At 49.0% G+C, this 27542-nt stretch overlaps 1 protein-coding gene across 1 annotated transcript in view; it reads left to right on the top strand.

Moving 5' to 3' along the window:
* Positions 1–23543, top strand: part of TANC2 (tetratricopeptide repeat, ankyrin repeat and coiled-coil containing 2) — a 368982-nt gene extending 345439 nt beyond the window's left edge. The window contains exons 19-26 of the mRNA XM_010856460.1: positions 490–623; positions 1584–1707; positions 7208–7383; positions 7873–8005; positions 9402–9493; positions 11347–11493; positions 14085–14185; positions 15771–23543. Coding sequence (XP_010854762.1) covers positions 490–623; positions 1584–1707; positions 7208–7383; positions 7873–8005; positions 9402–9493; positions 11347–11493; positions 14085–14185; positions 15771–17724 — 2861 coding nt within the window. The 3' untranslated portion in view covers positions 17725–23543. The remainder of the gene's footprint in view (positions 1–489; positions 624–1583; positions 1708–7207; positions 7384–7872; positions 8006–9401; positions 9494–11346; positions 11494–14084; positions 14186–15770) is intronic.
* Positions 23544–27542: the final 3999 nt, after the last annotated feature.

Below are 27542 nucleotides of genomic sequence, written 5' to 3'. Positions count from 1 at the left end.
AATTAAGGCTGCCATTTCTGACTTTGGTTCTCTGAATTTAAGGGCCCAGAAGTAGAAATTGGCCCAGAGGTGGTTCCTAGATAATTCTAAAAAAAGCATTTGCCTGCAAATACCCTTCTTTCTTTAGTCTTACCCATGCACATACCAGTGAAAGTTTTGTAGCTGGAAGGGGTACCAAAAAAGAGGTAAGTCAAAAGCAGAAGAAAGACAGTCTGGGTAGGATAAATGAAACCAAGTAAGTTTTGGTCAGAGGTGATTTTCCAATAAATTTATTATCATAATTGTCTCCATATATGTAAGCCCTTTTAAATGTGGTTTTATTCATTATTTTTCTTTGAAAACTTCCTTCCTGGCAAGAGTAGCCAGAATCATCATTCTTGAAGGTAAAGTAGCAATTGCATCCATCAGACACAGGTGTGCTGCCCTGCTCCCGGCAGAGGCTGGAGGGGGCGAGCCCCACTGTCCTCACACTGCGCTCTCTACCCTCAGCCCTGACAGCTGCAGCCGGAAGGGGCAAGCTAGAGGTGTGTCGTCTGCTCCTGGAGCAGGGGGCAGCTGTGGCCCAGCCCAACCGCCGGGGAGCCGTGCCCCTCTTCAGCACCGTTCGCCAAGGCCACTGGCAGGTAAGCAAGCTACTTTGAAACTGTGTCAGAAAGTCAGTATGCAGAATCGTCCTGATGATCTGTACTGGATAGAAGGACTGGCTACTTTTGACTGGTTACTTCACAGCATCCACAGGTTCTCTGGCAGGTTCAACAGATGCCTGCCAACCACTTACTTGCAGGAGTCTCTAACTTACAAAAACAAAATGTGGTGTATGTAAATTTGCGAAGAGCCAACTCATTGGAAAAGACTCTGATGCTGGGAAAGATTGAAGGCAGAAGGAGAAGGTGGCAGAGGATGAGATGGTTAGAGAGCATCACTGACTCAGTGGACATGAAGTTGAGCAAACTCTAGGAGATAGTGAAGGACAAGAGGAGCCTGGCATGCTGCAGTCCACGGGGTCACAAAGAGTCAGACACAACTTAGTGACCAAAAAACAACAAATATAAATTCTGTTAATAGGCGATCTTTCCAGATGTTTAAATTCTGGGTAGGACAGAAAAGAAAGCATATTGGTTATAATCTTTGAAAAAAATTCAGTAGTCCTAGGAGCCAAACAGTGCTGAAGAGTTGTGAGAGGCACTTTACTGTGTTCTGTTTGGTGGTAAATATTCACTGCAGGCAGGTTTGCAGCACCTGGAAGTCAGTAAAATGGCCCTGACATAGGTAGTGACTCGTGTTGGTTCTTCCATTAGGGGATTGTTTAGTCTACATCTTGGCCTCTGTTAATCTTGGATTTTTTTTTTTTTACTTAGTGGCTGAGCCAGACATTTAGAGTGAGTTCTCATTTGGCTCTCCCTAAGAAAGTCAGTGATCAAATCCCATGGTACTAGACCATGCGGAAACTAGAGGAGGTTCTTGCAGTGGCGAGTTTCGATAGAGGTGATTTGCAGGGAACTCATGTGGTATGGGGGTGGCATGCATGTATCTGCTCAGCATCACTTCCTGGCTCATCCATCCCCCCTTCTCTGCCCCTGCAGATCGTTGATCTTTTACTTACTCACGGAGCTGATGTCAACATGGCGGACAAGCAAGGCCGTACTCCCCTAATGATGGCAGCTTCTGAAGGCCACCTGGGAACTGTGGACTTTCTCCTTGCTCAAGGTCAGTCCTAGGATGCCAGAGCTTGATGGTCAGTACCCATCAAAACCCAAAGCTCGTGATTTCCAGGGATGGATTCCAAGAGGTGTTAAGAATGAGTATTCCTAATCCACTTGATTAGAAAGTGAAAGTCTCTCCTCTATTCTCTTCGAAATTCTGATGTTCTAATTCTAACATGGTGCCTTTCTAATTCTGACATTCTCTATTTCTTTATGGCTTGAGGGATTTTTGGTATCCTAATCAAATTTACATGGTGTAAGTTCTTTAATTCAAATCAGTACTCTCCCAACTTTGAAGTTTTTAATATGCACTCAATAAATGTTTATCTTCCAGAGACTGTATTTTGACTTTAACTTTATCAATTCTTTTGTCAGCCTGCACAACTAATATTTTTCTTGTATCCAAAGGAAGCAAATGAAGTTTGAACAATTGTTGACCGAGGGACCCTATTTGAGGAATCAGGGTATTAATATTATCCTCCTATTGTAATAAATTCCCTTTAACATTTACCAGCATTCACATATTCCTGGTGAATGAGAGGTGAGTTAAAGGAGATTGTGGTCACACCATCCAGAGCATTCCAGGCTCCCCTCAAGGGTTGTGACCTGATCACCTCTACAGACCGGTGATAGTGATGCGGGAACCTCTGTAGTAGAAAAGCTCCAGTCGCTGACTCTGCAGTGCCACCTAGTGGAGCTTGAGTGTTTCAGTGAAGCAGGAGGTCGTGTGACTGTGACCAGCCTTGACTCCTATCCCAGTGAGCCTCCCCTATGAGTAAACTGGATCTGATCATCCATCATTCATAATTAATATCCACAAGTGCATACGCTTCAAGGAGGGCAAGCTCCTGAAAATCATGCCCAGGCCGGAGCTGCTGAAGGGTAGTTGATGTGGGAAGAAGGCAAGGTTTGTTCTCAGATTTCAAATTACAGCTCAGTCAGAGACTTACTGGATCTTTAGCTCTCACCCCCAAAGATGTGTCTTCACTACCTCGGACTCACAAAAGTGGGTTCGAGTCAGAGAACTGTCTTCCCCATGTGCAAAGTGGGTCTTGCTTCCCTAGTACAAACCACCAGACCAGCCTGGTTTCACAGTATCTATCCTTCATTCAGAAAACAAAGATCATGGCATCCGGTCCCATCACTCCATGGCAAATAGATGGAGAAACAGTGGAAACAGTGGCAGACTTTATTTTGGGGGGCTCCAAAATCACTGCAGATGGTGACTGCAGCCATGAAATTAAAAGATGCTTGCTCCTTGGAAGAAAAGTTATGACCAACCTAGACAGCATATTAAAAAGCAGAGACATTACTTTGCCAACAAAGGTCTGTCTAGTCAAGGCTATGGTTTTTCCAGTAGTGGAAAAACCATACAATATTGTGTTGGTTTCTGCCACACATCGACATCTTGAATGGATGTGAGAGTTGAACTATAAAGAAAGCTGAGCGCCAAAGAATTGATGCTTTTGAACTGTGGTGTTAGAGAAGACTCTTGAGAGTCCCTTGAACTACAAGGAGATCCAACCAGTCCATCCTAAAGGAAACCAGTCCTGAATGTTCATTGGAAGGACTGATATTGAAGCTGAAACTCCAATACTTTGGCCACCTCATGCAAAGAGCTGACTCATTTGAAAAGACCCTGATCCTGGGAAACATTGAAGGCAGGAGGAGAAGGGGTCAACAGAGGGTGAGATGGTTGGATGGCATCACCGACTCAATGACTCAATGGACATGAGTTTGAGTAATCTCCAGGAGTTGGTGATGGACAGGGAGGCCTGGCGGGCTGCAGTCTATGGGGTCGCCAAGAGTCAGACACAACTGAGTGACTGAACTGAACTGACTGATCCTTCATTCTGCTGACATGGGTGTTGGGGAGCACGGGGGGATATCCCTAGATGCTCAGGATAAGACATGGCAGTAGTAAATGTCCCAGAACAACCCAAGTCTGCTGGAAAAGGGAGGACCCTTCACCACAGATAAGCGGTAGATGACTGCACAGGGTCTGCCGCACACCCATAGAAGCAGCTCATCAGATGTCGATGTATGGCAGAAACCAACACAATATTGTAAAGCAATTATCCTTCGACTAAAAATAAATAATGTTTTTTAAAAAGAAGATCATCAGACACAGATTTCAGAGAGTTGTCCTCCTTCACTGCAGGCATTCTGATCTCCATACTATTTCGTTCTTTCACATTTAAATCAGAGACTTTCTCTCAATCAACGAATTCTGCAGATGTATATTTAGCCTACATTATTTGCAAAACACTGTGCTAGGAACTGTGATCTTTTTTTAATTAATACACTATAATCCGTGTCTTCAAAGGGTCTGTAATCTGGCAAGGAGGGGATGAAACAAAGATAAGTAACTGCCTTAAAAAGCAGATAATCCTGAGTGTGCTGATAAAGGTATTTGAGTTAGAACAGGACAGACTTTGAAATTTGAGTAGGAAAAATGTTCTGTATTCAGGGAGGGGATATAATGTAAATGAAAGATCAGAGAAGAGAAGCAGGTACACAGCAAGACTGGGGAAATACGCAAGTTGTCCAGTAATGTACATGAGGACTGTTGGAAACGTACATGGAAAGAAGTTGAAAAAGAAGAGACTGGGGCTTCCCCGGTGGCTCAGTGGTAAAGAATCCGAATCTGCCTGCCAAGGCAGGAGACATGAGTTTGATCGCTGATCCAAAAGGATCCCACATACTGAGGAACACCTGAGCCCACGCGCCACAACTATTAAGCCTGCACTCTAGAGTCCAGAAGCTGCAGCTAGTGAAAGCCTGCCTGCCCTAGAGCCCGTGTTCAGCAACAAGAGAAGCCACCACAGTGAGAAGCCTGAGCACTGCAGCCAGAGAGGAGCCCCCGCTCTCCACGACGAGAGGAAAGCCTGCACAGCAACAGAGGGCACAGCCAAAAGTACATAATAAGTAAAGTTATACTAAGGAAAGGAATGGATTAAAAGAGTTTGGACTTCTCTGAAGGCAGTAGGGAGCCTTTCAAGATTGTTTTAAAAGGGAATCAATCAATGCCAGAGTTGTGCTTTAAAAAAAAATTTGGCAGTAGTATGAATAGTTGAGTTGATGAAGAGATGATAGTGGACCTGGGGATCAATTAGGAAACCATTGTCATTGAATAGATAAGAGGTGAGGCCAAATCCAGATGCAGTGGCAGTTAGCATAGAACAGGAGGGCCAAGTGATTGATCATATGTAGGACATATGGATAGATGAGTTGACAAGAACTCCACAGAGTTCTAAAATTGAGACTTGGTTTGGGATGGACCTCTCAATTCAGTTGAGTTCCGTCACTCAGTCGTGTCCCATTCTTTGCAACACCATCAACCGCAGCACACCAGGCCTCCCTGTCCATCACCAACTCCCAGAGTCCACCCAAACCAATGTCCATCGAGTCGGTGATGCCATCCAACCATCTCATCCTCTGTCGTCCCCTGCCCTCAATCTTCCCCAGCATCAGGGTCTTTTCAGACGAGTCAGCTCTTCACATCAGCTGGCCAAAGTATTGGAGTTTCAGTTTTAACATCAGTCCTTACACTGCTGTATTTAAAACTGATAACTAACACAGTCCTACTGTGTAGCACTTGGAACTCTGTTCAATGTTACGTGGCATCCTGGATGGGAGAGGAGTTTGGGGGAGAATGGATACATGCGTATGTATGGCTGAGTCCCTTTGCTGTCCATCTGAAACTATCATGACATTGTTAATCAGCTATACTCCAATATAAAAATTTTTTAAGTTTTAAAATAAATGTTTGGGAGAACTGCGATTCTATTAACTTCTGGGAGAAGGAAAGAGAGAAGAATAAGGTTTCAAATAGAATTTTCAGAGTAAATTGAATACTATGTTTTTTATATGTATCTCCTTTTCTTAAATTCCAGCTTCCCTCATCTTCGTAAAAATCAGTTTATTTGTAATATACATCCAGAACCTTCTTATTCTGCTTATTCACTGGAGACTCTGTCCAGGAAATTTATAGATGCTGCATCTGAGAAACCTCCTTAGATTCTGTCCCATATTCAAATTCACTCCGTGTTAGAATCAGCATTTGAGTCGCAAACTAGAAGACCCAGGACATGGATGACTCTCCTCAGGGTTAGGAATATGGTACCATCCAGCCCTTCATACTGTCACGGGAAGCCAGAATCTGGTTATCTGACACAGAGGGGATAGGCCACATGACTGCCGAGGAGCTCCAGAGCCTGGCTGTGGCAGGTCCTGAGCTTAATCTGACATCCGAATCAGATCGGACATCTGAATCTGACATCCAGCGAGGAGGCAGCCTGAAAAGCGTACTGTGTGTGCAGTAAGTTGATCTCATTTTGTTAGTGAGCATGACACACCAACTGTGTGCAAAGAGTCACCTGAGGTACTCTTCAAAACCCACAAGGGAGTGACAGGCTCTTTGCCACCCAAGAGCTGACAACCTAGGCTAAGGACCAAATGTAGATTGAATTTTCGACCAATTACAAAACCGAGTGTCAAGTATGCTTGCTCCTAGAGAAACACTGAAGGGAAGAAGATGCAGAATATAAAACAGGCAAAGCGAGTGGGGATGGAATTGTTGAAGGCTGACTAGTTTAATTAAACTCCTAGTTCCCTTCCTGGCCTGGCCCAGCCTCTTCCCTTGAGTCCATTCCCCTCCCACTCTAAGGAAGGAGAAGGTGGCCTGGTGCTATCATCAATGTTCTGAGCTCATTATTCTATGAGAATCTCTCAAGGAGTTTATACTATTAAAAATGAAAGACTTTTGCTGAGTTCAGAAAACATTCCCTGAGAATTTATTACATATAAGTGGCATACATTAAAAAAAAAAAAGATGAGTAACAATAAGGTGACGTGTGTCAGGCAGATTCAAGATGAGGTAACAGTGAGCAGGAGAGGCCTCTTGGAGACAGGGAGGTTTGCGATGGTTCCTAGAGAATGGGGGAAGTGAGGCAAGTCCCATATGGGGAAAGAAAAGGTGTCCACATGTGGGACCAACATAACCGGAAGTGAGGGTACAGGAACACTTGCGGGGGATTCTCAAGGTGGGGAGCACATCCATTTTGGCCAAAGTAGAGGATTCTCACAGGGGAGTAGTAAGCTTCGGGATGCAGAACCTAGGATGCCCAGAGAATGGGACTTTTCTACTGACCACTCATGGCAGCAGTTTTGTTAACAGCTTTATTAAAAGGGAACACACCAGAAGCAGAAGCTGTGCTTTGGCCGAATATACACATTAAGTGGCTCAGTGGTAAAAAATCTGCCTGCAATTCTGGAGACTTAGGTTGGGAAGATCCCCTGGAGGAGGGCATGTCAACCCACTCTAGTATTCTTACCTGGAGAATTCCATGGACATAGGAGCCTGGCGGGCTACAGGCCACGGGGTCACAAAGAGTCGGACACAGCTGAGCACACACGCACGCCTTGAAACCCGGCTTCCGCTCCTGCTGTGACTGCTCCCGTTGTTCCTGTTTCCTCAGCCCTGTGGTGTGCTTGCTCTGTAGGTGCCTCCATCGCTCTCATGGACAAAGAAGGACTGACCGCCCTCAGCTGGGCTTGTCTGAAGGGTCATCTCTCGGTGGTCCGTTCTCTGGTGGATAACGGGGCTGCCACCGACCACGCCGATAAGAACGGCCGCACCCCGCTGGATCTAGCCGCTTTCTACGGCGACGCTGAGGTGGTGAGTGCCTTTAACCAGCCCCCAGGGTGGGAGGAGGAGGGAAGGCTCTCAATCCACAGTGTTGTCTGGGGTTGATGATTCCTGATATAAAGTTCTCAGATCTGTACTTGATTGAGCTCAGGAATATTCCAAACATGACTGAAAACCAGGAACAGGGGTCTGGCCCTGGAATACCAGCGCTGTCCTGCCTGGTTCACACCTGTGCTGTGCTCAGTGGCTTCAGTCGGGTCTGACTGTACGACCCCATGGGCTGTATCCCGCCAGGCTCCTCTGTCCGTGGGATTTCCCAGGCAAGAATGCTGGACGGGATTACCATTTCCTCCTCTGGAGGATCTTTCTGACCCAGGGGTCAAACCCATGTCTCCTGCTTCGGCAGGCGGGTTCTTTCCAGCTGTACAACCCTGGGTTCACACCAGCAGTTAACTACAGGGCAGGCAGCAGCTGGAGGCCTCACACCTGGGTTGACCGTGCTGCTTGATCATGTCCTAGGTCCAGTTCCTGGTGGATCACGGGGCCATGATCGAGCACGTGGACTACAGTGGAATGCGCCCTCTGGACAGGGCTGTGGGGTGCCGGAACACTTCTGTTGTTGTCACCCTTCTGAAGAAAGGAGCCAAGATAGGTAGGAGAAAGGAGGAAGGTGCTGGCCATCTGTGCCCAGCGGCCAGACTGGCCCAGTGGTCTGGCTGCCCTGGGCATTCAGCGTGAACGTGTATAGTCTCCCCTCTGCCCGGCCCAGTTATTATCTGAGTGAACAGAAAGACTCTTGGCCCAGAGAAGAGCCCTGATCTACACTACCCTTTGTCCAAAGCCACGTGGTTATCTGCCATGCCCGAGTCGCCTTAGCCAGGAGGCTGCTCTGACCTTAAGTGCATCTCAGCGCTGTTGCCTCGGCAGCAGCCCCGCCCTGTGAGCATCCTGGATCCCTGTGATGCCGCGAGCCTTCGCTTTGCCCTGCTCTGTATGTGCTTCGGACCCTCGGGTCCCTGCGGCTGCTGCCCCTCCGCTGCCCCTCCCACGGACCCGTAGACGAGGGTTGGCTGATGTGCTGGCTTTTTTGCTGCCTGCCTCTCACTGCTGCTTTTTCCTTCTTTTTTTTTTTTTTTCACCTTCATCCATTTTTTTTTTCCTCTCCTACAACTTTTTGTTTTCTCCTTTCTTTGAAGGTTGTCAGACGTTACCGAGTCGCCCACGAGGTATATTTCACCGCTGTCAGCATCAGGCGTGGTCTGATGGCTTGGTCAGCTTTGCCTTCTCCTCTTTGATTTAGCCTGCATGAGTCCCCAACACCTCTAATCTTTTAATTTACTTCACCTTAAAAGAAGATATTTTTTTAAATGACTGTTGTAGAGAATAACTTGAACTTTTGATAACTAACCCAGAAAAGCTTAGTTGGTAAATAGTTCAGGCATCTGTAAACTAATCGAGTTAACCTTTTCTTTCTCTTTGTGGGTAGAGTGGTCCTCTGTCACGATGGCTTGTTTCACACTGAAACAGTTCAGTGTGAATCCCAGGGGTCCTATTCGGTACTTACAAATTAAGGGAGCCTTTAGAAGTGTTCATGGTTTCCCTTCTGCAAAGTACATGCTTAAAAATTAAAGAGACTGAACAGCTGGGGGTTTTGAGTCCCAGATTACCCAAAATAAATTACCCTTTTTGGATTTTTTTAAAATCTTACAGTGACATTTAATGTAAACCCTTTTCTCCCAAGTTCCTTATTTAAAGTAACGCCAGACTAAGCATCGCCTGCCTGAATACAACATGCAGGCTCTGCTGCCCTCCAATGGTGCAGACTCTGACCGTTCAGAGATTCTTATTTTAAGGTGAATACAAATCCAACGCGGCTTCTTGGCAGTGGGAGGCGCTGAGACACTCCCAGTTCTAAAAGACGAGGCCAGTGTTGTGGAGCAAGTTGTTCTCTCAGCAGAAATCCCCCCCAGGGTGTTTTTTTCACCTAGCTTCCTACCACCCTTACATTGTATGAGTTTTTTACCCATCATGCATCCTGTACACTACAGGTCCAGCCACATGGGCGATGGCCACCTCCAAACCAGACATCATGATCATCCTGCTGAGCAAGCTGATGGAAGAGGGGGACATGTTTTATAAGGTGAGGGGGAGAAGGAGGTTTCTCCTGATGGCCGCTGACTCTGCCCTGCACGTAGACTTCACCAGAGTCTTGGTAGGGTTCTAGAGTCATCAGGAGAGTGCCATCCCTCAGTGGAGGGCTCATAAGCTGAGGATCCCAGATTTTTGCTTTCTCAACGTGGGCCTACATGTGCCCACAGCTGATCAACCTAAAGACCTGGTTTTCACCTGGTCACTGATAGGTGGTGCCATAGATTCTACATGGAATCTGTTTATCAGAGCCTGGAAACCATGGGACAGGGAGAAGAAAAATAGGTACTGCAGGCAGGAGGCATTGATGTTAGCATTTATGTTTACTATATGTGTAGATTTCAAAGTCTGTAGTAATAATAGCTTACTGGCATCCCTGAGTAAGATAAGGAAACTGAGACAAAGAGCAGTTATAGATTTACTTGAAATCATTAGCTGAATGACAACAAAAAAAGATATGGAGTCTTGTATTCACGATTCAGGCTGAAGGCTCCATACCCTAACACACACAAACTGCCAGGGGCTGTAGGAAGGCCGTTAAGAACTTTCCATGTCAGAGTCATCTCATTGTATGAGGACTAGCTGAACCTTACCCTCCTGAAGGTAAATACAAATCCAACCCAGCTTTTGGCAGCGGGTGTCACTGAGACATGCCTAGGCCCAGAGAGGAGGAAATGAGTGTGACACACGTTATTTCCGCTTTATGTAAGGAGTACAGAGCTCCTGTGAGTAGAGTTGTATTTCCTGAGGACCATTGTGTGAAAGCTTGATAATCTAGGTCCCTTAGGCTTCTGGGAAACAAGCTCTGGCCCAGTCCCGATTTTACACGACTTCACAGAAGGGCCTCTCTAGGCAGCGTACTCATGGACTTGAGAATGGCAGTGCTGTCAAGAACCTAAGCCCTCTTTATGACATAACTTCTGGCATCCTGAGACAAGGCGTCCTGCCTCCTAATGAGAACAGCCAGAGCTACTCCTGTTCCCACCCAAGATTCTGCCTTGGAAGACTCCAAGTCTGTCCTCAGTGAAAGAGAAAATACAAGCTCAGGATCTCTGGCTGGAGTTACAACTACACAGAAGGAATGGAAGGAATACAAAGATGAGCTGACAGAATGGGAGATGCCTCCCGCACCATGCTGGGCTCCACTTACAGATTTTTCAGAAGAAAAATGTAAGAAAAGTTCAAGGCCCCTGTGACCTAGGTCCCTCAGTGACTCATAGATTTACTTGGAAAATGCCTCCTACCTAGTCAGGTGGAATCACAGATTCTCAGTTTCACATCTCTCCCACCACTGCACCCATGCCTCTTCCAAAAACAGAGAAAGACTCACTGAGACTATTTTATCAGTAGTATTAGGGAAGCAGCAGATAGACGCGTTTGGCTCCCACATCCTCTGTGGGGAACAGCGTGGCCTTTTCTAGAGGACTGGCAAGGTGAAACAAAAAGAGTTTTCCGGATGGGCCAAAGGTCAAGAAATAGTGATAAACTTGGAGCCATCAGGACTAGGAAATGCTGTGTCCCGGGGAGATTGGGCCAAGAACAGGCTCCTTTGGAATGAATACAGTCAGTCGTTCGGAAATCCAGTTGGGAAGCCGGGGCCCCAGGTCTTTCATTTGCCAAGGCTTTGTGTCTCTGGCTTGTGTCTTGGGAATCTCCCTCACCACACCTTGCCTGCCAGGCGAGCTCCCAGTGGAAAAGATGGGACCTTGTCCTTGCACCACTGGGGTGGAGCTGGGGAGGGCTAACCCTGAGCGGTAACTGCAGAGAAAGGATGGGAACGGGAGCAGACCTCCTCAGCTGCTCAGCAGACCAACACTGTGTTTTGCCGTCTTGTGCTCCCACTAGAAAGGTAAAGTAAAGGAAGCCGCCCAGCGCTACCAGTATGCCCTGAAGAAGTTCCCTAGAGAAGGGTTTGGTGAGGACTTGAAAACCTTCCGGGAGCTGAAGGTGTCTCTCCTCCTCAACCTCTCTCGATGTCGCAGGAAAATGAACGTAAGTGCCTCTCATCCCAGCTCCTTTCCACAGCCCTGAAAGTTGATGATCCATGTCACGCCCTGGCTTTTAGCAGGCCCCCAAATCCTTGTCTGCCCCCATCTGGAACTTGGTTGTCCTTCACAGAGCACTGACATTTGCGATTTGAAAGAAATCAAGACTTAAGTATTACGATCTGTATCTCAAACTGTAAAAAATGAATTCTGTGGGCGCTTTGTAGCTTTCTGAATTTTCCTGATTCCCACTGAAAGTAATTGGAATACTCATCACCATCCTGCCCTGCCCCCCAAGTCAGGTTTCTGGTCTTTGGGAAAAGGTGAGTGCAGTGGACCCTGGAACTCCCAGCTTCAACTGGATACAATTGTAGTCATTCCCTTCCTTCCTGGGAGACCCCCTCATCATTTAAGGAAGGGCTGAAAAGAGGGCCCAGGACCACGGACTTCAAGGTTTAATGTCTAAGGCTAATCTTAAACTTTCACTTCTTTCCTCATCCTTTTATTCTAGCATGCCAGGTCCCTTCTTGTCACAGAAGGAGTCTCAGAACTCCTCCTGGTCCTTTGGTTCATTAGTTTAGTCCGTAAGTCATGTCCAACTCTTTTGCAACCCCGTGGACTTCAGCCCACCAGGCTCCTCTGTCCATGGGATTTCCCCAGGTGAGAATACTGGAGTGGGTTGCCATTTCCTTCTCCAGGGGATCGTCCTGAGCCAGGGGTCAAACCCGCGTCTCCTGAATTGGCAGGTCCACCAGGGAAACCCCTCCTGGTCCCTTATTATCCCCTAAATAGCCCTTGGTTCTTCTTGCCTGCCTAGATACAACCTGTGATGCCCTCAGCCACTGCCCTCTTGATATGCAGACACTGCTGAGCCAAGAACCCTCTCTCAGATCCTAGGAATAGCCAGGCTCGTATCAGGAACCTCTGACATCCACCAGCCTGAGGTCTCAGGTTCCTCAGGAGACAAAAATAATCCTAGCCAAACAGGAACGTTTGAATAACAGAATAAAGAACTCAGGTGTCCAGCAGTGACCTTATAGCCTCTGTGGCAAGAGATCTGCTGTCAGCTCCAGAAAAATGACTTTTTGATCATCCATCTAAAAGCTGGCAGTGAAAAGAGCCCTGATAAATAAGCAGACTTGGGTGTCTCCAAGAGCACAGTGATGCCCTAAGAGGCAGAGCTTCTCTAGGTGCTGAGGAATATGGGGACATGGTGGAGGTTCTGGGGGAAGCGGTGAGGTTCTGACATGAAACAGGAGGCAGAGCCCCAAGGGTCTCCTATAGCTCCAGCTAGTGAGCGTGAGATGAAGCTCCGAAGCCGCCACCGACCTACTGGCCACTTTATGCCTCACAGATACTCTGCTTCTTGAAGAAGTTCTAATCATCCCAGAAATAATGATCATCGCAAAAGAAAAAATTAACAGGTTAGGTTGAAAATAGTAGAGCTGGAAGCAGATGCTATAAGATAGGAGATTTCCTCTTAGGCACCACAGCAGATTGCATGACAGGCCCACCTGAAATCTGTCAACTTTGGTAGAAAGTTGCCTGTGAACCTTTTTTTTTCATTTTACCTCCACCACAGGGCCTTTGGTCTGCTTTAGGAATCACAAGCTTAACCAGAGGCTACTGTGTTGTCCTGTGGCTTTGATATTAAGGAGGAGAAAACCTTCCCTTCAGTGTGTAAGGGTGTCTTGAAAATGATGGCTTTGTTGCCATGCTTCCTGTTCCCCGGGCTTCTTAAGACCAGTGAAACCGTGTTCCTCCAAGGAACCTCAGTGATCGAGAGATGAGGTGACAGCAGAGACCCCAGTCACAGCCTGGCTTCTCTCTCGTTTCAAAATTGTTTTTTAAACTTTAAACGTTTCCTAAGCAAGGAACGAGTTAAGAGAAGGAGCAGGCCCCAGAAGCCTCTGTGAAACAGAAGGGAAACTGCCGTTCCTTGAGCATCTCCTGTGTGTGGGACTTCCATATGCTTTGTTGCTCTGAGTCCTACCTGGGAGGTCGGTGCGGATGAGAAAACACAGGGCAGGCTCTGCGGGCTTACAGAGCAGAGCTGAGAATTGAACCCAAGCCTGCCTGACACCCCTCCTCCGTCCACTCCCCTTAGCCAGTCAGTTCTTTTTCACACAGCCCCATCTTCCTGGATTTTTCTTGCCCCTTTAAAGCCAAGGAATAGTGGGGGAGGCAGGAAGAGGGGGGGTACGATGAGGGTCCACACGAGATGCCAGGGTGGGCATTTGCCTCACACACAGGTGTGCAACAAGAGTTCAGGTTTCCAAATTCAGGAGCTTCGGTGAGCTGACATTCGGCTTCTGGGACAGAAAGAACGTTGTTCCAAAGGCAGAAAGAGGGCAGACAAAAAACACTTTTGTCCTTTAGGGCAGATAAATTCCCAGGAGCCATTGCAGGACCACACGGCAAAAGGCCAAAGGAACTTGCATTTGGCCCACGTGGCTAGAACCACGCCAGGCATGTCGAGAATCCCAGGTGCCCCATCCATAAATGTCAAAGAAATGTACCTGTAATCTGTTTTATTCCCAAGCTGTCTATTTCTCATATCTCTTCAATGACTCATTTGCACACCTATTGTAATGACAGGATTTTGGAATGGCGGAGGAATTTGCTACTAAGGCCCTGGAGCTGAAACCGAAATCTTATGAAGCTTACTATGCAAGAGCAAGGGCCAAACGCAGCAGCAGGTGAGGAGAGAGAGAGAGGGTGAGGAGCAAGAGGTCTCTTTCTGGAAATTTGGCCAAGGTGACATTGGCCACCCTGGGGCATCTGTACCCACTGTCTGTCCCCAAGGACTCTCAGGGCCAAGCTTTGGGGATGGCCCCCCACCCACCCCAAGCACAGAGCACATCTTACAGCTGGCACACCTTTGGGGCTGTGAAGATCTAGAGCATTGTACTGTGGGAGAAAAAGGCCTTTTCACTGTTGGAGACTGGCGCCTTCTTCCAAGAGGCTTCTGCCATCTCTCAGTCGCTCTTTTAACCCCCAGAACAGACAGCACAAAGCAACACCGGTCTCTTGAGAGAGAGCAGAATATCCTCCTAACCCTTCTAGAGGGAAAAGTAGGATGGGTCACATATCACAGACTCCTCTTTCTTTGCTTAGAGGCATTTGGGAGGTCCCCGGATCACTTAGTCTTCCTTCTGGGGCTCCCCTCCAGTCTGACGGCATCAGACCTCCTTCTCATCTACCCACCCCTCCCAGCACCACACCATAAATGCATGGAACACAGAAGGACCTGGGCCAGGACTGCGAGGGCCCCAGAGAAACCCCATCCCTCACGCCCAGGGGGCAGGAAAGGCTCCAGAAAGATCTAGAAACTGCCATCAGTGATCTTTATAGATCATTGATCCCTGTCCTTGATGCCACCTGGCCAGCGCCCTGCCCTTCTCCCCAACTCTGCCTGTCGAAGAACTGCTTCAGGTTCATATCCATGACCAGGGAGCTGTTGTCCTGAAAATCAGACCCAGGTTAAGTCTAGAGATGACGGTGGCAGTGATCTTAGTCTTGGCTAGGTGGGGCAACAGAGGCCTCACAGAAGCTGAACTATCAGATTCTCTTTCCCCTGGGATGGTTCCTTCCTCACAAGGCCAGCTGCCCCTTTTCTGGGCGAGGTTGACAGAGCGGAGGGGAATATCTCTGACAGTTTGTGTCCTTGTTTGTAAACGATAGTCTGAGTTTCCTAGCCAGCAAACCTGATACCTGCCCAGCTCTGCCGTAGCCAAGTGGAGGAGCCACAGTGCAGCGGGGCAAGAGGTAGACAGGGCAGAAGAGGACAGGGTTCTTGCCTGGGATGGAACAGGCCTGAAAATTGGGGCCAAAATGTAAAGAAAAAATTCTGCTGGATCAGCAAGATTCTTTAATATCGTAGTTACTGATTTGTTCCTAAGCTAATTGACAGTGACCCTGTAAATGACAACCCCACCCAACCCTCAGACTACCTGGTGTGCATTTGAGCACTAAGAGACACTTCCTGAAGGGCCTAGCTGGACTGAACCAAATGGGGACGTTTCTCCACTGATCCCAGAGAGGCCAGAAGGAAGATGGAGGCTGAAGGAGCTAGGGAATCATTCTGGGCTCTTCCGGAATGACAGCCTGCCTATTTCCTTCCTTACAAATCAGATGCAACCAAAGCCCCCGGACGCCCCCCACCTGCACCCCACCCCACTCAGGCGCTAACAGTTCTCTGAGACCGCGACCAGGCCCTCAGCTCCTGGTGATTCCTGTGATTCAGAATAACTCCAGTTCCTGTGTTTACGTTTCGTCAAGCAGACAGTTTGCAGCAGCCTTAGAGGACCTGAACGAGGCCATCAAGCTGTGTCCAAACAACCGTGAGATCCAGCGGCTTCTGCTGCGGGTGGAGGAGGAGTGTCGACAGATGCAGCAGCAGCCGCCGGTGCAACAGCAGCCTCCGCAGCAGCAGCTCCCAGAGGAAGCAGAGCCTGAACCCCAGCACGAAGACATCTACTCCGTACAGGACATACTCGAGGAGGAGTTCTTGGAACAGGACGTGGAGAACGTGTCCATCGGCCTCCAAACGGAGGCTCGGCCCAGCCAGGGGCTCCCCATCATCCAGAGCCCACCCTCCTCCCCAGCCCCCCGGGACTCAGCCTACATCTCCGGCTCGCCCCTCGGCTCGCATCAGGTTTTTGACTTCCGGTCCAGCAGTTCCGTAGGCTCTCCCACCAGGCAGAGCTATCAGTCCAGCTCACCCGCGCTCTCTCCAACTCACCAGAACTCACACTATCGGCCTAGTCCCCCGCACACTTCCCCGGCTCATCAGGGCGGCTCCTACCGCTTCAGCCCCCCTCCTGTGGGAGGGCCAGGCAAGGAATACCCGAGCCCGCCCCCTTCCCCTCTCCGCAGAGGCCCCCAGTACCGGGCCAGCCCTCCAGCGGAAAGCATGAGTGTCTACCGTTCCCAGTCAGGCTCCCCCGTGCGCTATCAGCAAGAAACAAATGTGAGTCAGCTTCCTGGCAGACCGAAATCTCCGCTGTCCAAGATGGCCCAGCGGCCCTACCAGATGCCCCAGCTTCCCGTGGCCGTGCCCCAGCCTGGGCTCCGGCTCCAGCCGGCCAAAGCCCAGATCGTGAGGAGCAACCAGCCCAGCTCGGCCGTGCATTCAAGCACCGTCATCTCCACGGGGGCGTATGGCCAAGTGGCCCATTCAATGGCCAGTAAATACCAGTCTTCCCAAGGAGACATAGGAGTGAGTCAGAGCCGGCTGGTTTATCAGGGGTCAATTGGGGGGATCGTAGGGGACGGGAGACCCGTGCAGCACGTCCAGGCCAGCCTGAGTGCAGGTGCCATCTGCCAGCATGGAGGGTTGGCCAAGGAAGACCTTCCCCAGCGACCTTCGTCCGCCTACCGGGGCGGCATGAGATACAGCCAGACGCCCCAGATTGGGCGCAGCCAGTCCGCGTCCTATTACCCAGTGTGCCACTCAAAGCTGGACCTGGAGCGCTCCTCCAGCCAGCTAGGCTCCCCCGACGTGTCGCATTTAATCAGGAGACCTATTAGTGTCAACCCCAGTGAAATCAAACCCCACCCACCGACTCCCAGGCCACTGCTGCACTCCCAGAGCGTAGGCCTGCGTTTCTCTCCATCTAGCAATAGTATCTCATCTGCCTCCAGCCTAACGCCTACCTTCCGGCCACCCTCCTCCATCCAGCAGATGGAGATTCCGCTGAAACCGGCGTACGATAGGTCATGTGACGAGCTGTCGCCAGTGTCTCCCACGCAGGGAGGTTACCCTAGTGAGCCCGCCCGATCCAGGACCACACCATTCATGGGGATCATAGATAAAACAGCCCGGACCCAACAGTACCCCCACCTTCACCAGCAGAATCGGACCTGGGCGGTGTCATCCGTGGATACCGTTCTCAGCCCCACGTCGCCAGGCGGCCTGCCCCAGCCTGAGTCCTTCAGCCCACCGTCGTCCATCAGCAACATCGCCTTTTATAACAAGACCAACAATGCACAGAATGGCCATTTGCTGGAGGACGATTACTACAGCCCCCACGGGATGCTGGCAAACGGGTCCCGCGGAGACCTGCTGGAGAGAGTCAGCCAGGCCTCCTCTTACCCTGACGTGAAGGTGGCGCGGACCCTCCCTGTGGCTCAGGCCTACCAGGACAACCTGTACAGACAGCTGTCCCGGGACTCTCGACAAGGGCAGACATCCCCTATCAAACCAAAGAGACCGTTTGTGGAGTCTAATGTTTAAAAGACGTGTGTTGGAGTGAGACCCATATGTTTTCACTGCACATCTTCAGGCTTGGTTTCCCACATCCGAGGTAGTTCTCTGGCTTAATTTCTCATGTAGTTTCTGCGTGGTGTTCAGAGGTGGCAGCCCACGTGCCAAAATCCTTTGCATGCAGCCGACTGAGAAGCTGGCCTCCAGGGAGCCGGGACTTGGGTTTCTTTGGTCCGTGCCCCAGCCACACGCTCTCTCCCTCTTCAGACGCCAGCGAGGAGATTGCTGTGCCCGCGAGCTTCAACCCAGGGAGATCAGATGCGCTGGTCGGCTTTTTCCACGAGACAATCGCTTTCACTGATGTTCTTGTTGTGTAAAATGTCTTTTTCCTTTTTTACGAAAATGAGATGAGATGTTCACGTTCGTTTTCTTCTAGGAACTTTTAGAAAGAGTGTGACGCCCCTCTGCCTTTGCATTTTTATCCAGTGTTATCCAAATAGCAGCCCTCCCCACCCCAGAGCATTCTTGTGCCGTGGTCTCCTCCCCCCGGACCGCCAGGTCCCTGCGGCTGTCAAGTCTAGAATGTTCATTTAGATTATTGCTGGTGTCCCTATGGGGGTAAAGGATCGAGGAGAAAGAGAAGACATAACACCAATACACTTATTTGAAATGTCACTCCATGGATTGCCCAAGAGGCATGGTAGGAACATTCAGGAAACAACCAGCCCTTTAATATTTCAGTCAGCCGAGGAAATTGAATGGGAATCATACATGTTTTTAAAATACTTCACTGCAAGCTATTCTTTTTATGTTTTTAGCCAAATTAACCATTAAATGCTACTGATTTTCCATGAGTGGGGGAGAGAATAAATAAGTATATGGGGAGAGAGAGAGAAAAAAACTGTTCTGGATTCTCAGTGAAAGGCTGTAGAAAGTTCTTGTCTTGGAGAAATCTATTTGTTAGACCCTGAGGTGTCACTGAGGGTCGTATTCCACGCAGAGTATATATGTTCTCCCCAGAGATTGACTGGCGTGGCAATCCTGTCAGTTGGATCTTTGCCTAGAGCCAGATTTTGTTCTACTGGTCCTCCTTTTTTTTTTTTTTTTAAACCCAGATGGTTTAGTGAAGAATTGGTTCCTTAAAAAGGAAATTGAGTCCTCTGGGGATGGTAAGACTGATTCCCAGAGCTTGCACCCAGGGCCATTGCATTCTGTGGCAGATGTGGTCGCAACTCCACCCACCGTGGTTTCATTATCTGTCATTACAGGAATTATTTTTTTTTCCTAAGTAGGAGTGTTTGGCGGGGGGTGGATGTTTTTATTTTTTTTTGCCACTCATCACGTGGCATCTTGCTTCCCCGACCAGGGATCGAACCCACACCCCTTGCAGTGGAAGTGCAGAGTCTTAACCACTTGAATGCCAGGGACATCTCAGGAGTGATATTTAAAATCCAGATACAGTGAAGTGTTTCAGGGTGAAGAAAGACCCCTTTCAGCGCTCTGGGGGAGAGCATGAGATGGACAGTAAGCCTTCTGACCCCGTAACCTGCACCCATCGCCTGTGTCTTGTGGTCATTTGCTAACCAGTCCTTTTGCGTGACTGAGGCCAGCAACAAGAACTCTGGAACCAAAGCCTTAGCACAGGCCCGGTAGCAACTGTTCGTCAGCTCTTAAATTAACAAACTAAACATCTAAAACTAAACAAAAGGGAATTTGTTCTCTATTACAGGAATCATTCTGCTCTTGTTAGTAAAGGGCTACAGGAAGGGCAGTTTCCTGAACAGAAATCCAGATGTGACCAGACCTGTTTGTAATACTAAGTGTCCTCTGAAAGAAGTGTTAAGTCATGGGGACCGTGAAGCTGAAATCAGAAACACTTCTGTACTAACATAGATTCTGCCAAATAGATGCACCCCTCCCCCCCGCAAGCCTGGAACAGGCCAGGATGTGTGTGTCTCTGTGCTGGAAGTAAACGGCAGGGCTGGTCCAAGACCCAGACTCTGTCCACTCTCTGATTTTTAGGGACTATCTCCCACTCAGCTAGCCCAGAGCGGACATCAGTGTCTCTTCTCTCCTCTCTCTCTCACGGAGATGATGAAATGCACAGCTGTGGCATCAGCCCACGACCAGGAGCCCAGCAGCCTCTCAGCATTTTCTGTCCAGGTCTCAGCCCTGTTGGGCCCTTTGCATCTCACCCTTCTTAACCACCTCTCACTGAGGAGCTGCTGCCGCATCTTGAGAATTTCTCAGTGTCCGTTAGAAAAGTGCCCCTGTTTATTCACAGCACCACACATACCACCTGCTCTTGCCTGAGTGGGTGAGCAGGTTCTGTAGTTTTATAAATATGCCATCGACGCCACTTCTCCCGAGCATGTCTCTTAGGATTTTTTAGGGCAGACAGGTTTAGGGTCCATGCCTTTTTGGACAAAACATCTAAGCTGTCAACAGTCAAAATACAGTCTTTTTGTGGCCATTGTAAGAGGGCGTGAATGCCACTACTGGGCGCCGGTTGTTTTTGCCTAAAAAGTGCCAGCTGGACCTTACTGGAGCAGGAGGCAAAGCTCTTCTTTGTCAGCAGACTGCCTGTGCCCTGTTTTGCTACTTCACTGCCACGGGATGATCTTACTACTGTATCTTAGAGATGCCCCCTCACTTGCTGGCATCCATGTCTGGCTTCAGGTGGGGGGACGTTTTTCAGATCAACCTGGTAAGTTCCACTCACCCACTTCACATCACCCTGAGACGGAGACAGCGGTGACAGACTTCAGCTTACAGGTTTCTCATCAAATAGTACCTTCCACTCACCCAGAATTCTTGCACTAATGGGTTTCCATCACATCGTGTCTATAATGGGTGCACTTTATTGTTTGAATTTGTAACTCTGATAAGTAACTGGATATTTAAGTGTGAGTAATGTCTTCATTAGAAAATGGCAAAAGCTCCCTTGTCTTTTATTGTGTTTTTCAAAGGGATTAAAAAGAAAGCAAGCAAGCAGTGGATCACAACATTTATAGCACAAGAAATAACTTGTACATAAGCATCAAAAAGATTAAGACTTTTTAAAGACAAAAAATATTTGCAGTGATTTTAAAGTGCTTTTCCAGCAATTTTCTTAGGGACTCCTGAGACATGGTTACTTTATTTACTGGATCAGTAAGGCACACAATTAACAATTAAAAATTAATGTTTATTTACAAAGTAAAGGGAAAACCCTGTGTAACATGAGAATTTGGCATGGACAAAATGGAGACCATTTTGTATCTGCTCTTGTATCTTCTCCGGGTTGCAGACGTGCACTATTAAAAGTCCCAAGTTAATAGAGCACAAACCCTTCCCGTCCCTCTCCCACATGCCCTTCTTTCTAGACGTGTTTAACTTGAAGGCTCAGGAAAACTCCACGAATTAGAATCATGTACAGTACCCAAGGTTGTTGTCCAGAGATATGAGTTTGCTAATTTAGTTAAGCCTGGATTATTAAACACTTTCCTAAGTTACTGTAAACAGAACAGCTTAGAGAAAGGTATTCTCGGTCCTTATATTGTACAGTAGTTTATGAACCCCCATCTCTAAATATTGGTATTTTTATATCCCAGAGATGTACCCAATAGAAAAATGAATCCATATCTAATTTAATATCCATTAGTATTTTCCTTAGATTTTAGTCACAGTGGGGTTTTTTTGTGGATGTCACCTTGCTTCACCACACTTCACCACTAGGTGTCACTGTGGCTCTGCACCAGGCTTGTCTGGTAGCAAAGACCGGCTGCATCTCGGGGGAGCCACAGCCAGGCCGAGAGGCAGGCCCGTAGGCTCAGAGGACCCAGGAAGGAGGGAACAAAGGCCTGGAAAGGGGTCTCCACACATCTGTGCCAGTTGTGGCAGGATACACTCTTTGAACACTACCTGCTTTGGACCTTCAGCCAGGCAGAGACTGGGGGTAGGCTGACCAGATCTCCCTTGCTCTCTCCGGTGGGTGGATGGGAATGTAGAAGACCCCTCCCTTCCCCATGAGCACCCTCTCAGTTCCTCTCGGCCTCCAACTTGTATAACTCCAGAGGTGTCACAGTTGGATGGTTCAATTCAAAGAATTCAAAGTTATTTTTCTACTGCAGAATTGCCTTGGACAACACCTGTTGCTCACTGAATCTTTGCCACAAAAATGGAACAGGCACCCCCGTGGGGCAGGGTGTGCCCAACCCCATCCCAGCCTCCCCACCCCCACCCCGCCTGTCTGTCCCTGGGCTGCCTGCTTCTTGAAAAGCCACCCCGCAGAGGCAGCTGCCGCTGCTCCCACGCCAGGCCTGTGGTGGTGGCATGCGCACTGGGAGGTAGGGCTTTCTCTTCCTTCTCCTCTAGGAATTCCAGACTGACCATCTACCATGACTAACAACAATGAACAAAGGGCTTAGGGGTAGGAGCTACCTACAAAGACGTGTCATGGAAACCTTCACCATGCAATGCCTTGAACTCCGCTCTGGCTGCTCCCAAGACAAGGTGGCTGGCTGGGGGCCTGGACACAAGCACAACGGGGCTGGTGGAGCCACTGTGCAAAGGTACTTGAATACTCACTGGGTCTTCATCAACTTTTATAATACAGACCACTCAAGGGCTGAAGTGTTGGGAACCTGCATTTCGGTGTCCAGTGCCTCGCAGCAGCTGAACCACCCTGAGATGCTTGTGGCCAGCTGATGGCCACAGCCAGAGCTTTGAAAGTCAGTACCAAATGAACACGTAATTGGACACCAAAAATCAAGTGTTAACTTTCACGTCTCCTCTCCCGTTCCATCTCATTTCTTCCTGCTGACTCTGTGATATCTCTGCTAAGCTGACCTGTCAGGTTTTTGCTGGACACACACAGGTGCAGACCAACATCCCTCTTGTTTTTTTTTACGCCTACTCTGTGGAAAGGAAGGAGCCTAGCTGCTTTGTTGCTGTAGCACTCGCTGGCTGGATTTTTCTTTTGCCTAATCACTAACCAGAACACCTGGTTAGGGGAACTCGACTCGATCCCTTTGGTCCCCAGGACCAGACAGAGTTATTTCTGGAAAATTCAGTACTTGAATGTACCTGCCTTATTGTGAACCAACTTACTGGAAAAAAAATTAGAAATGCTGGCTCCAGATCTCTGCTTCCTTCACGGGTTATTTTGGAAATCCTATAAGTTACACTTCCTGTTCCAGTTTGGGTTGGTTTTTTTTTGTAGGGGGGAGGTGTTTTCATTTCTATTTTTTTTTTTTCCTCTGGCTGATTCCTGCTGAGTGGGGCCAGTTCCTCGTCAGGCTCAGGGCAGGTGCCATTCTCAGGCTTGGCCTCCTTTCCATCCAGCATAGCATCTTTGTCTCTGTTCTGTCTCCAATCCAAGATGATTTTAATTAGTACAGACCTGTACAGTCTACAATTAAAGAGTGATTTGTACTAACATGATTTTGATTCTTCCTCCTCTTTGCTGTCCTTTCAAGACACTTGCTGGAAAAAGCTTTAATGCACTTAGTTTTCCTTTAGGTTTTCTATAACTCAGATGTAAAGGACTTTCTCTGTACAGTATATTATCCAATGCATGTTTGTTCTCTATCCTGATATATTGAACACCACACGGTTGTGAACTCGTGCAGTGGGGAGGTCCCACACCCAACAGAGGCATCTAGCCCCCTGTGTATAAGGAAAGACATTTTCCTTTGCTGTCCTTGCTTGAGCAGTTTTATTGTCTGTACATGTGAGCTGTGTGAGATAGATGTGAAAAGTTAAATGAATGCAATTTCCTGCCCATGTATACAGATCGCCATCTGTACAATGAACTGTATGTATGAAAGCAAATGTACTTATTTATAAATGGGTAACACTTGGAAAAACATGGTGTTGTGGTGCTTTCTCCTTTCATTACAGTACCTCTCCAGGAGCTGACTCGGGCCATGGTCTCCGAGGCCCACCATGCTAAGGATGCCTCCCCCAGGGACAGCTGGCTGGGCCCAATTCCTAATGATTTGGCTGGTCGTTTATGGGATATTTAGAGTCACCCCTTGGGGCTCTTGTTCATTCAGAGAAGTTACAGAGCTCTCTTGAGAGCTGGACACCAAGGGGCTCGAGAGAACCCTGGACAAGACAGTCCTGAGGGCCCATCAGCCAAGGCCCACTGCGTTCATTGAGAAAGAGAGGAGGCTCTTTCTTTCATGGAAAAGGTCTCTCCAGCCAGGCCAAGGGAACACTGAGTTCCTCTCCTTGTTTGATTTTAATAGCTGAGGCTACACCTCAGTCCAGTTACCGTCCCAAAATCCAAGGCTGCCCGTTAGAGCTGATAGACACTGCATGCCTGGGGCAGGGGGACAGCACCAGTTATAGTTCCCAAGGCTGACTTGGTTAAAGCTGGAAGCCCACTGCTTCCAGTGATATTTTTTTCTTCAGAAGTCCAGCCAAGGGACTTCCCTTTGGTGGTTAAGAATCCACCTGCCAGAGCAGAAGACGCATGTTCAGTTCCTGGCCCTGGAAGATCCACGTGCTGTGGGGCAACTACAGCCCGAACGCCCAGCCCCTGCTCGACAACAGCAGAAGCCGCTGCGATGAAGAGAAAGCCTGCGCACCGCAACTGGAGTAGCTCCACTCGCAGCAACGAGGGCCTGGTGCAGCGGAAAATAAAATACAGTTTAAAAAAGAAAGAAATCTGGTCAGAAATTTCCAGTCCTCACCATATAGAGAACTAGGCAGCTACACTGTGGAGAGGGTACAGATTTCCGGAAACTGGCTGGAGACTCAAAACCTTTCCTCAAGGACAGAGGCATGGGTTTTTCCCGCCCAGCTGCGACCTGTCTGTCTGCTTCAGGGACAGGCAAGGAAGGAGACCACTTCTCGCAACACCAGACTGTGATGAACAAACATTTCTGCTGTGTCACTACATCCATTTCCCTCAAAGCACCCAACTGGGAAGCAGGAGAACACCAGGTGTGCGGTCATCCCAATCTGGACGCTGGAACTGCCTTCAAAGAGCGGAGAACTCTGGAAGTTCAGCCTGAGCAGAAACGATAAGTGGATAAGTGGTTGGGAGGGGGAAAAAAAAAAGATTTTGAAGGAGTCCTGAGGCAATGGATGAAAGGTAAAAGGAATTCTATGAAGCTAATTCTGAACAGTTGTTGGCTCTGAACCAGACTACAGAGCCACTCGAGCGGCAGGAAGCCGTGCCCTCAGTAACACTCTAGTAGGTCTTCCCCTTGCTGTTTTCATTCCCTGACAGGTGCTCTTTGTAGTTTGACACACGGCTGTGCACACGTGCACGTGGGCAGGCACACTCCCACAGGCTGAGGCTGAGTGGAAACGGAGCATCATCTTCTTTCACCTTTAAAAATGGGAGCTCCGAAGTTGTATTCCTTCGGAGACACAACTGTGCCATGGGTAAGAGAATTCTGTGACCTCTCGAGGTTCCCAACCCAATGGGTAGGCAATCTGCCTTGGAGAGAGAGGCAGCCTGGAGTCTGGCATCGTTTGTATATTTAAGCACAGAGACCCTTAAAATTCAGAAGCTGGTGCAGAAGCCATAAGAGAGAGGGCACACTTGCTGGGTCGGGATGCCTCTGCCCTCGCAGCCAGCCACCCCTGAACCTGACCACGAGGTCACCTCATGACGTGAGGCAGGCCACACGTTCAGGCTGATGAGCAGACGAAGGTCCACACAGACACCCTGATTCAGGAGGCGCTACAGATGTATCAAGCAAAGACCTCTCAAGCTCTGGCTCAGACACGCTAAACACCAGATTTGATACAGAAAACAGAGTGCTGGGAAGTAAGAATCAATGTCACCGAAGGATGACTTAACCTTACCAGAGGATGTTCTGTAGGGTCCCTTTCAATAGTGAGCCCCCAGGTAAATTTCCATTAAGTGACAGGAGCACATGGTGCATCCCGGTGAGATCTGAGGTCACACCCAGCTTCGTTGGAAACACATTTGCCTGACCCTCGGGGATTGATCTAAAGTAGAATCTCAGCTTGTTCTCAAAGCTTCGCTCTTCTTCTTAAGGAATGAAGAGACATATTTTTATTTTTTGAGACATTTTTAAAACAAAAAAGGTTAATGGAAGAGGCAGGGCAACTTCTTGCCTAGGTCCCATCAGGCTCTTGCGGTTCCACCCTCCTGGACACCCTGTCTGGGAACAGAATTTCTCTAACCCTTTGGAAGAGCCTCCCTCACTGGGGTCCAGAGCGAGGACCATTTCAGAGCCTGTAGTGCTCTGAAGTGATAAACGGCATGAGTCACTTTACTTTCTGTGCCCAGCCTGGGGATATGCAGTTTCTCTCGACCCTGGTAGGCAAACTTCACGTATCTGCTGAAAGAGCTGGCTCCTTTTACTGCCGCAGGAAATGAAGATAACAGGCCAGAGATCTGCTGTAGACGTTTATTGAATCATCTGTTGTACCAGCACTACACTGGACTTCATCGAAGATTGGCCACAGGCAAAATAAAACAAGCCACCACGGATCAGCTTGGCTGGGGCAGGTGGGGAGGGGGGTGCCTTTTTGGCTTATTAGTTATCCAGCACATGATTTGGCAAACAGGCCAGTGTTCAGACTTTTTTTTTTTTTCTTTGCAAATCCAAGGTTCTGTTTCTCTCTGTGCCCTTCTGGCAAGAGAGATACACAATCCTACTCTGGTCCTTTGTCTAAGGTGGAGTTTTCCCACGTGTAAACATCAACTATACCAGGCGATCAAAGAACAGTGTAAACGGCTTGCGGTGGTGTGCGGGGGTGGCCAGCCGCAGCAGAGCTCGGAGCGGCCACGGGGTGGGGTGGGGAGCAGGCAGCCCTGCTGGGGAGGGCGCCCACCTCCGCCACCTGCCCTGAGGAGCAGCATCGCCTGAGGCGGGACCCACGGCAAAAGCCGAGTTGTAGGAATCCGAGTATTAGAGGAGATGAGCCCCTTTTCTCGAAGGCAGCATTTAGCTGGGAGAGGCAGCTGCTGAAAAACGGTAGTCAGAACTGGAAATTTTATTAATGTCTTAAGTCGACTCTGTCTTGTCTGAAACTGCGTCACGTTCCTCAAAGCCCAGAAAATGAGGAAAACAAGGAGAGAGCATTTGCCAAGTCCAAGAAGCGCAGATCAATGCTCTAATCACGTTATCTCTAGACCGAAGGCAAACAGCACTCAGCTAACAGCGTTACACACTCACAGGGTTGTGGGGGGGTTAATCTGATTCCGTCTTGGTCCCAATTTCCTGCAAAGACCGGCCGCAGGTAGGAGAGGAGACTGTCCTCCCGAACCCTCCTCATGGAAATCGAAAGGGGGCACCTTATCCTTTTCTAGTGGCAGCTTTTTGTTTAATGAGAAAAGACCTGTGCCCTCTTGTCAGAGCAGCCTCCCGTGAGCTCTGAGGGTCAGGAGCGGAGGCCTGGCCCAGCGGGGACAGAAGCCCCTGCAGGTGGCCCAGCGCCCACCCAGGCCCACCTCCAGCCTCTTCTCTGGGCTGCCCTCTGAAGCGGCTCACGGCAAGTCTGTCCCAAGTCTACGGCCCCCAAGGCAAAGCCGCCTCGGGGCTAAAGGGTTAAAGAAAGGGAAGGCTCCAGAACGCAGCTGTGCCAAAGCCTGGGTCCAGAGAGTCCCAGGGAGTCCCTCCCCTCTCCTGGGGAACCTGGCCCTGACACCAGCATATTTCACATATAATGTCACTAGCTCCGCTGCCAAAGGCTGGGCCCTTTCAGAGAGCCGGTCCTTCGGGCCGCAAGACTCCTGGCAGGAGTTCGGGGTCACACAAAGCAAGTCTCAGCTTCGCTGCGGCCTCGAGAAGGGAGCGCCCCCAACTCTCGGACCCATTTAGGCCCAGAGCCTTTCCCAAAGCTGCTCCATCTTGGGGAGGAAGTCGGGTGGCAAC

The sequence above is a fragment of the Bison bison genome, unplaced genomic scaffold (assembly GCF_000754665.1).
Source record: "Bison bison bison isolate TAMUID 2011002044 unplaced genomic scaffold, Bison_UMD1.0 scf7180017864371, whole genome shotgun sequence".
NCBI lineage: Eukaryota > Metazoa > Chordata > Mammalia > Artiodactyla > Bovidae > Bison > Bison bison.
The sequence above is the reverse complement of the archived record's forward strand: the minus strand, read 5'-3'. Positions and strand labels throughout refer to the sequence as shown.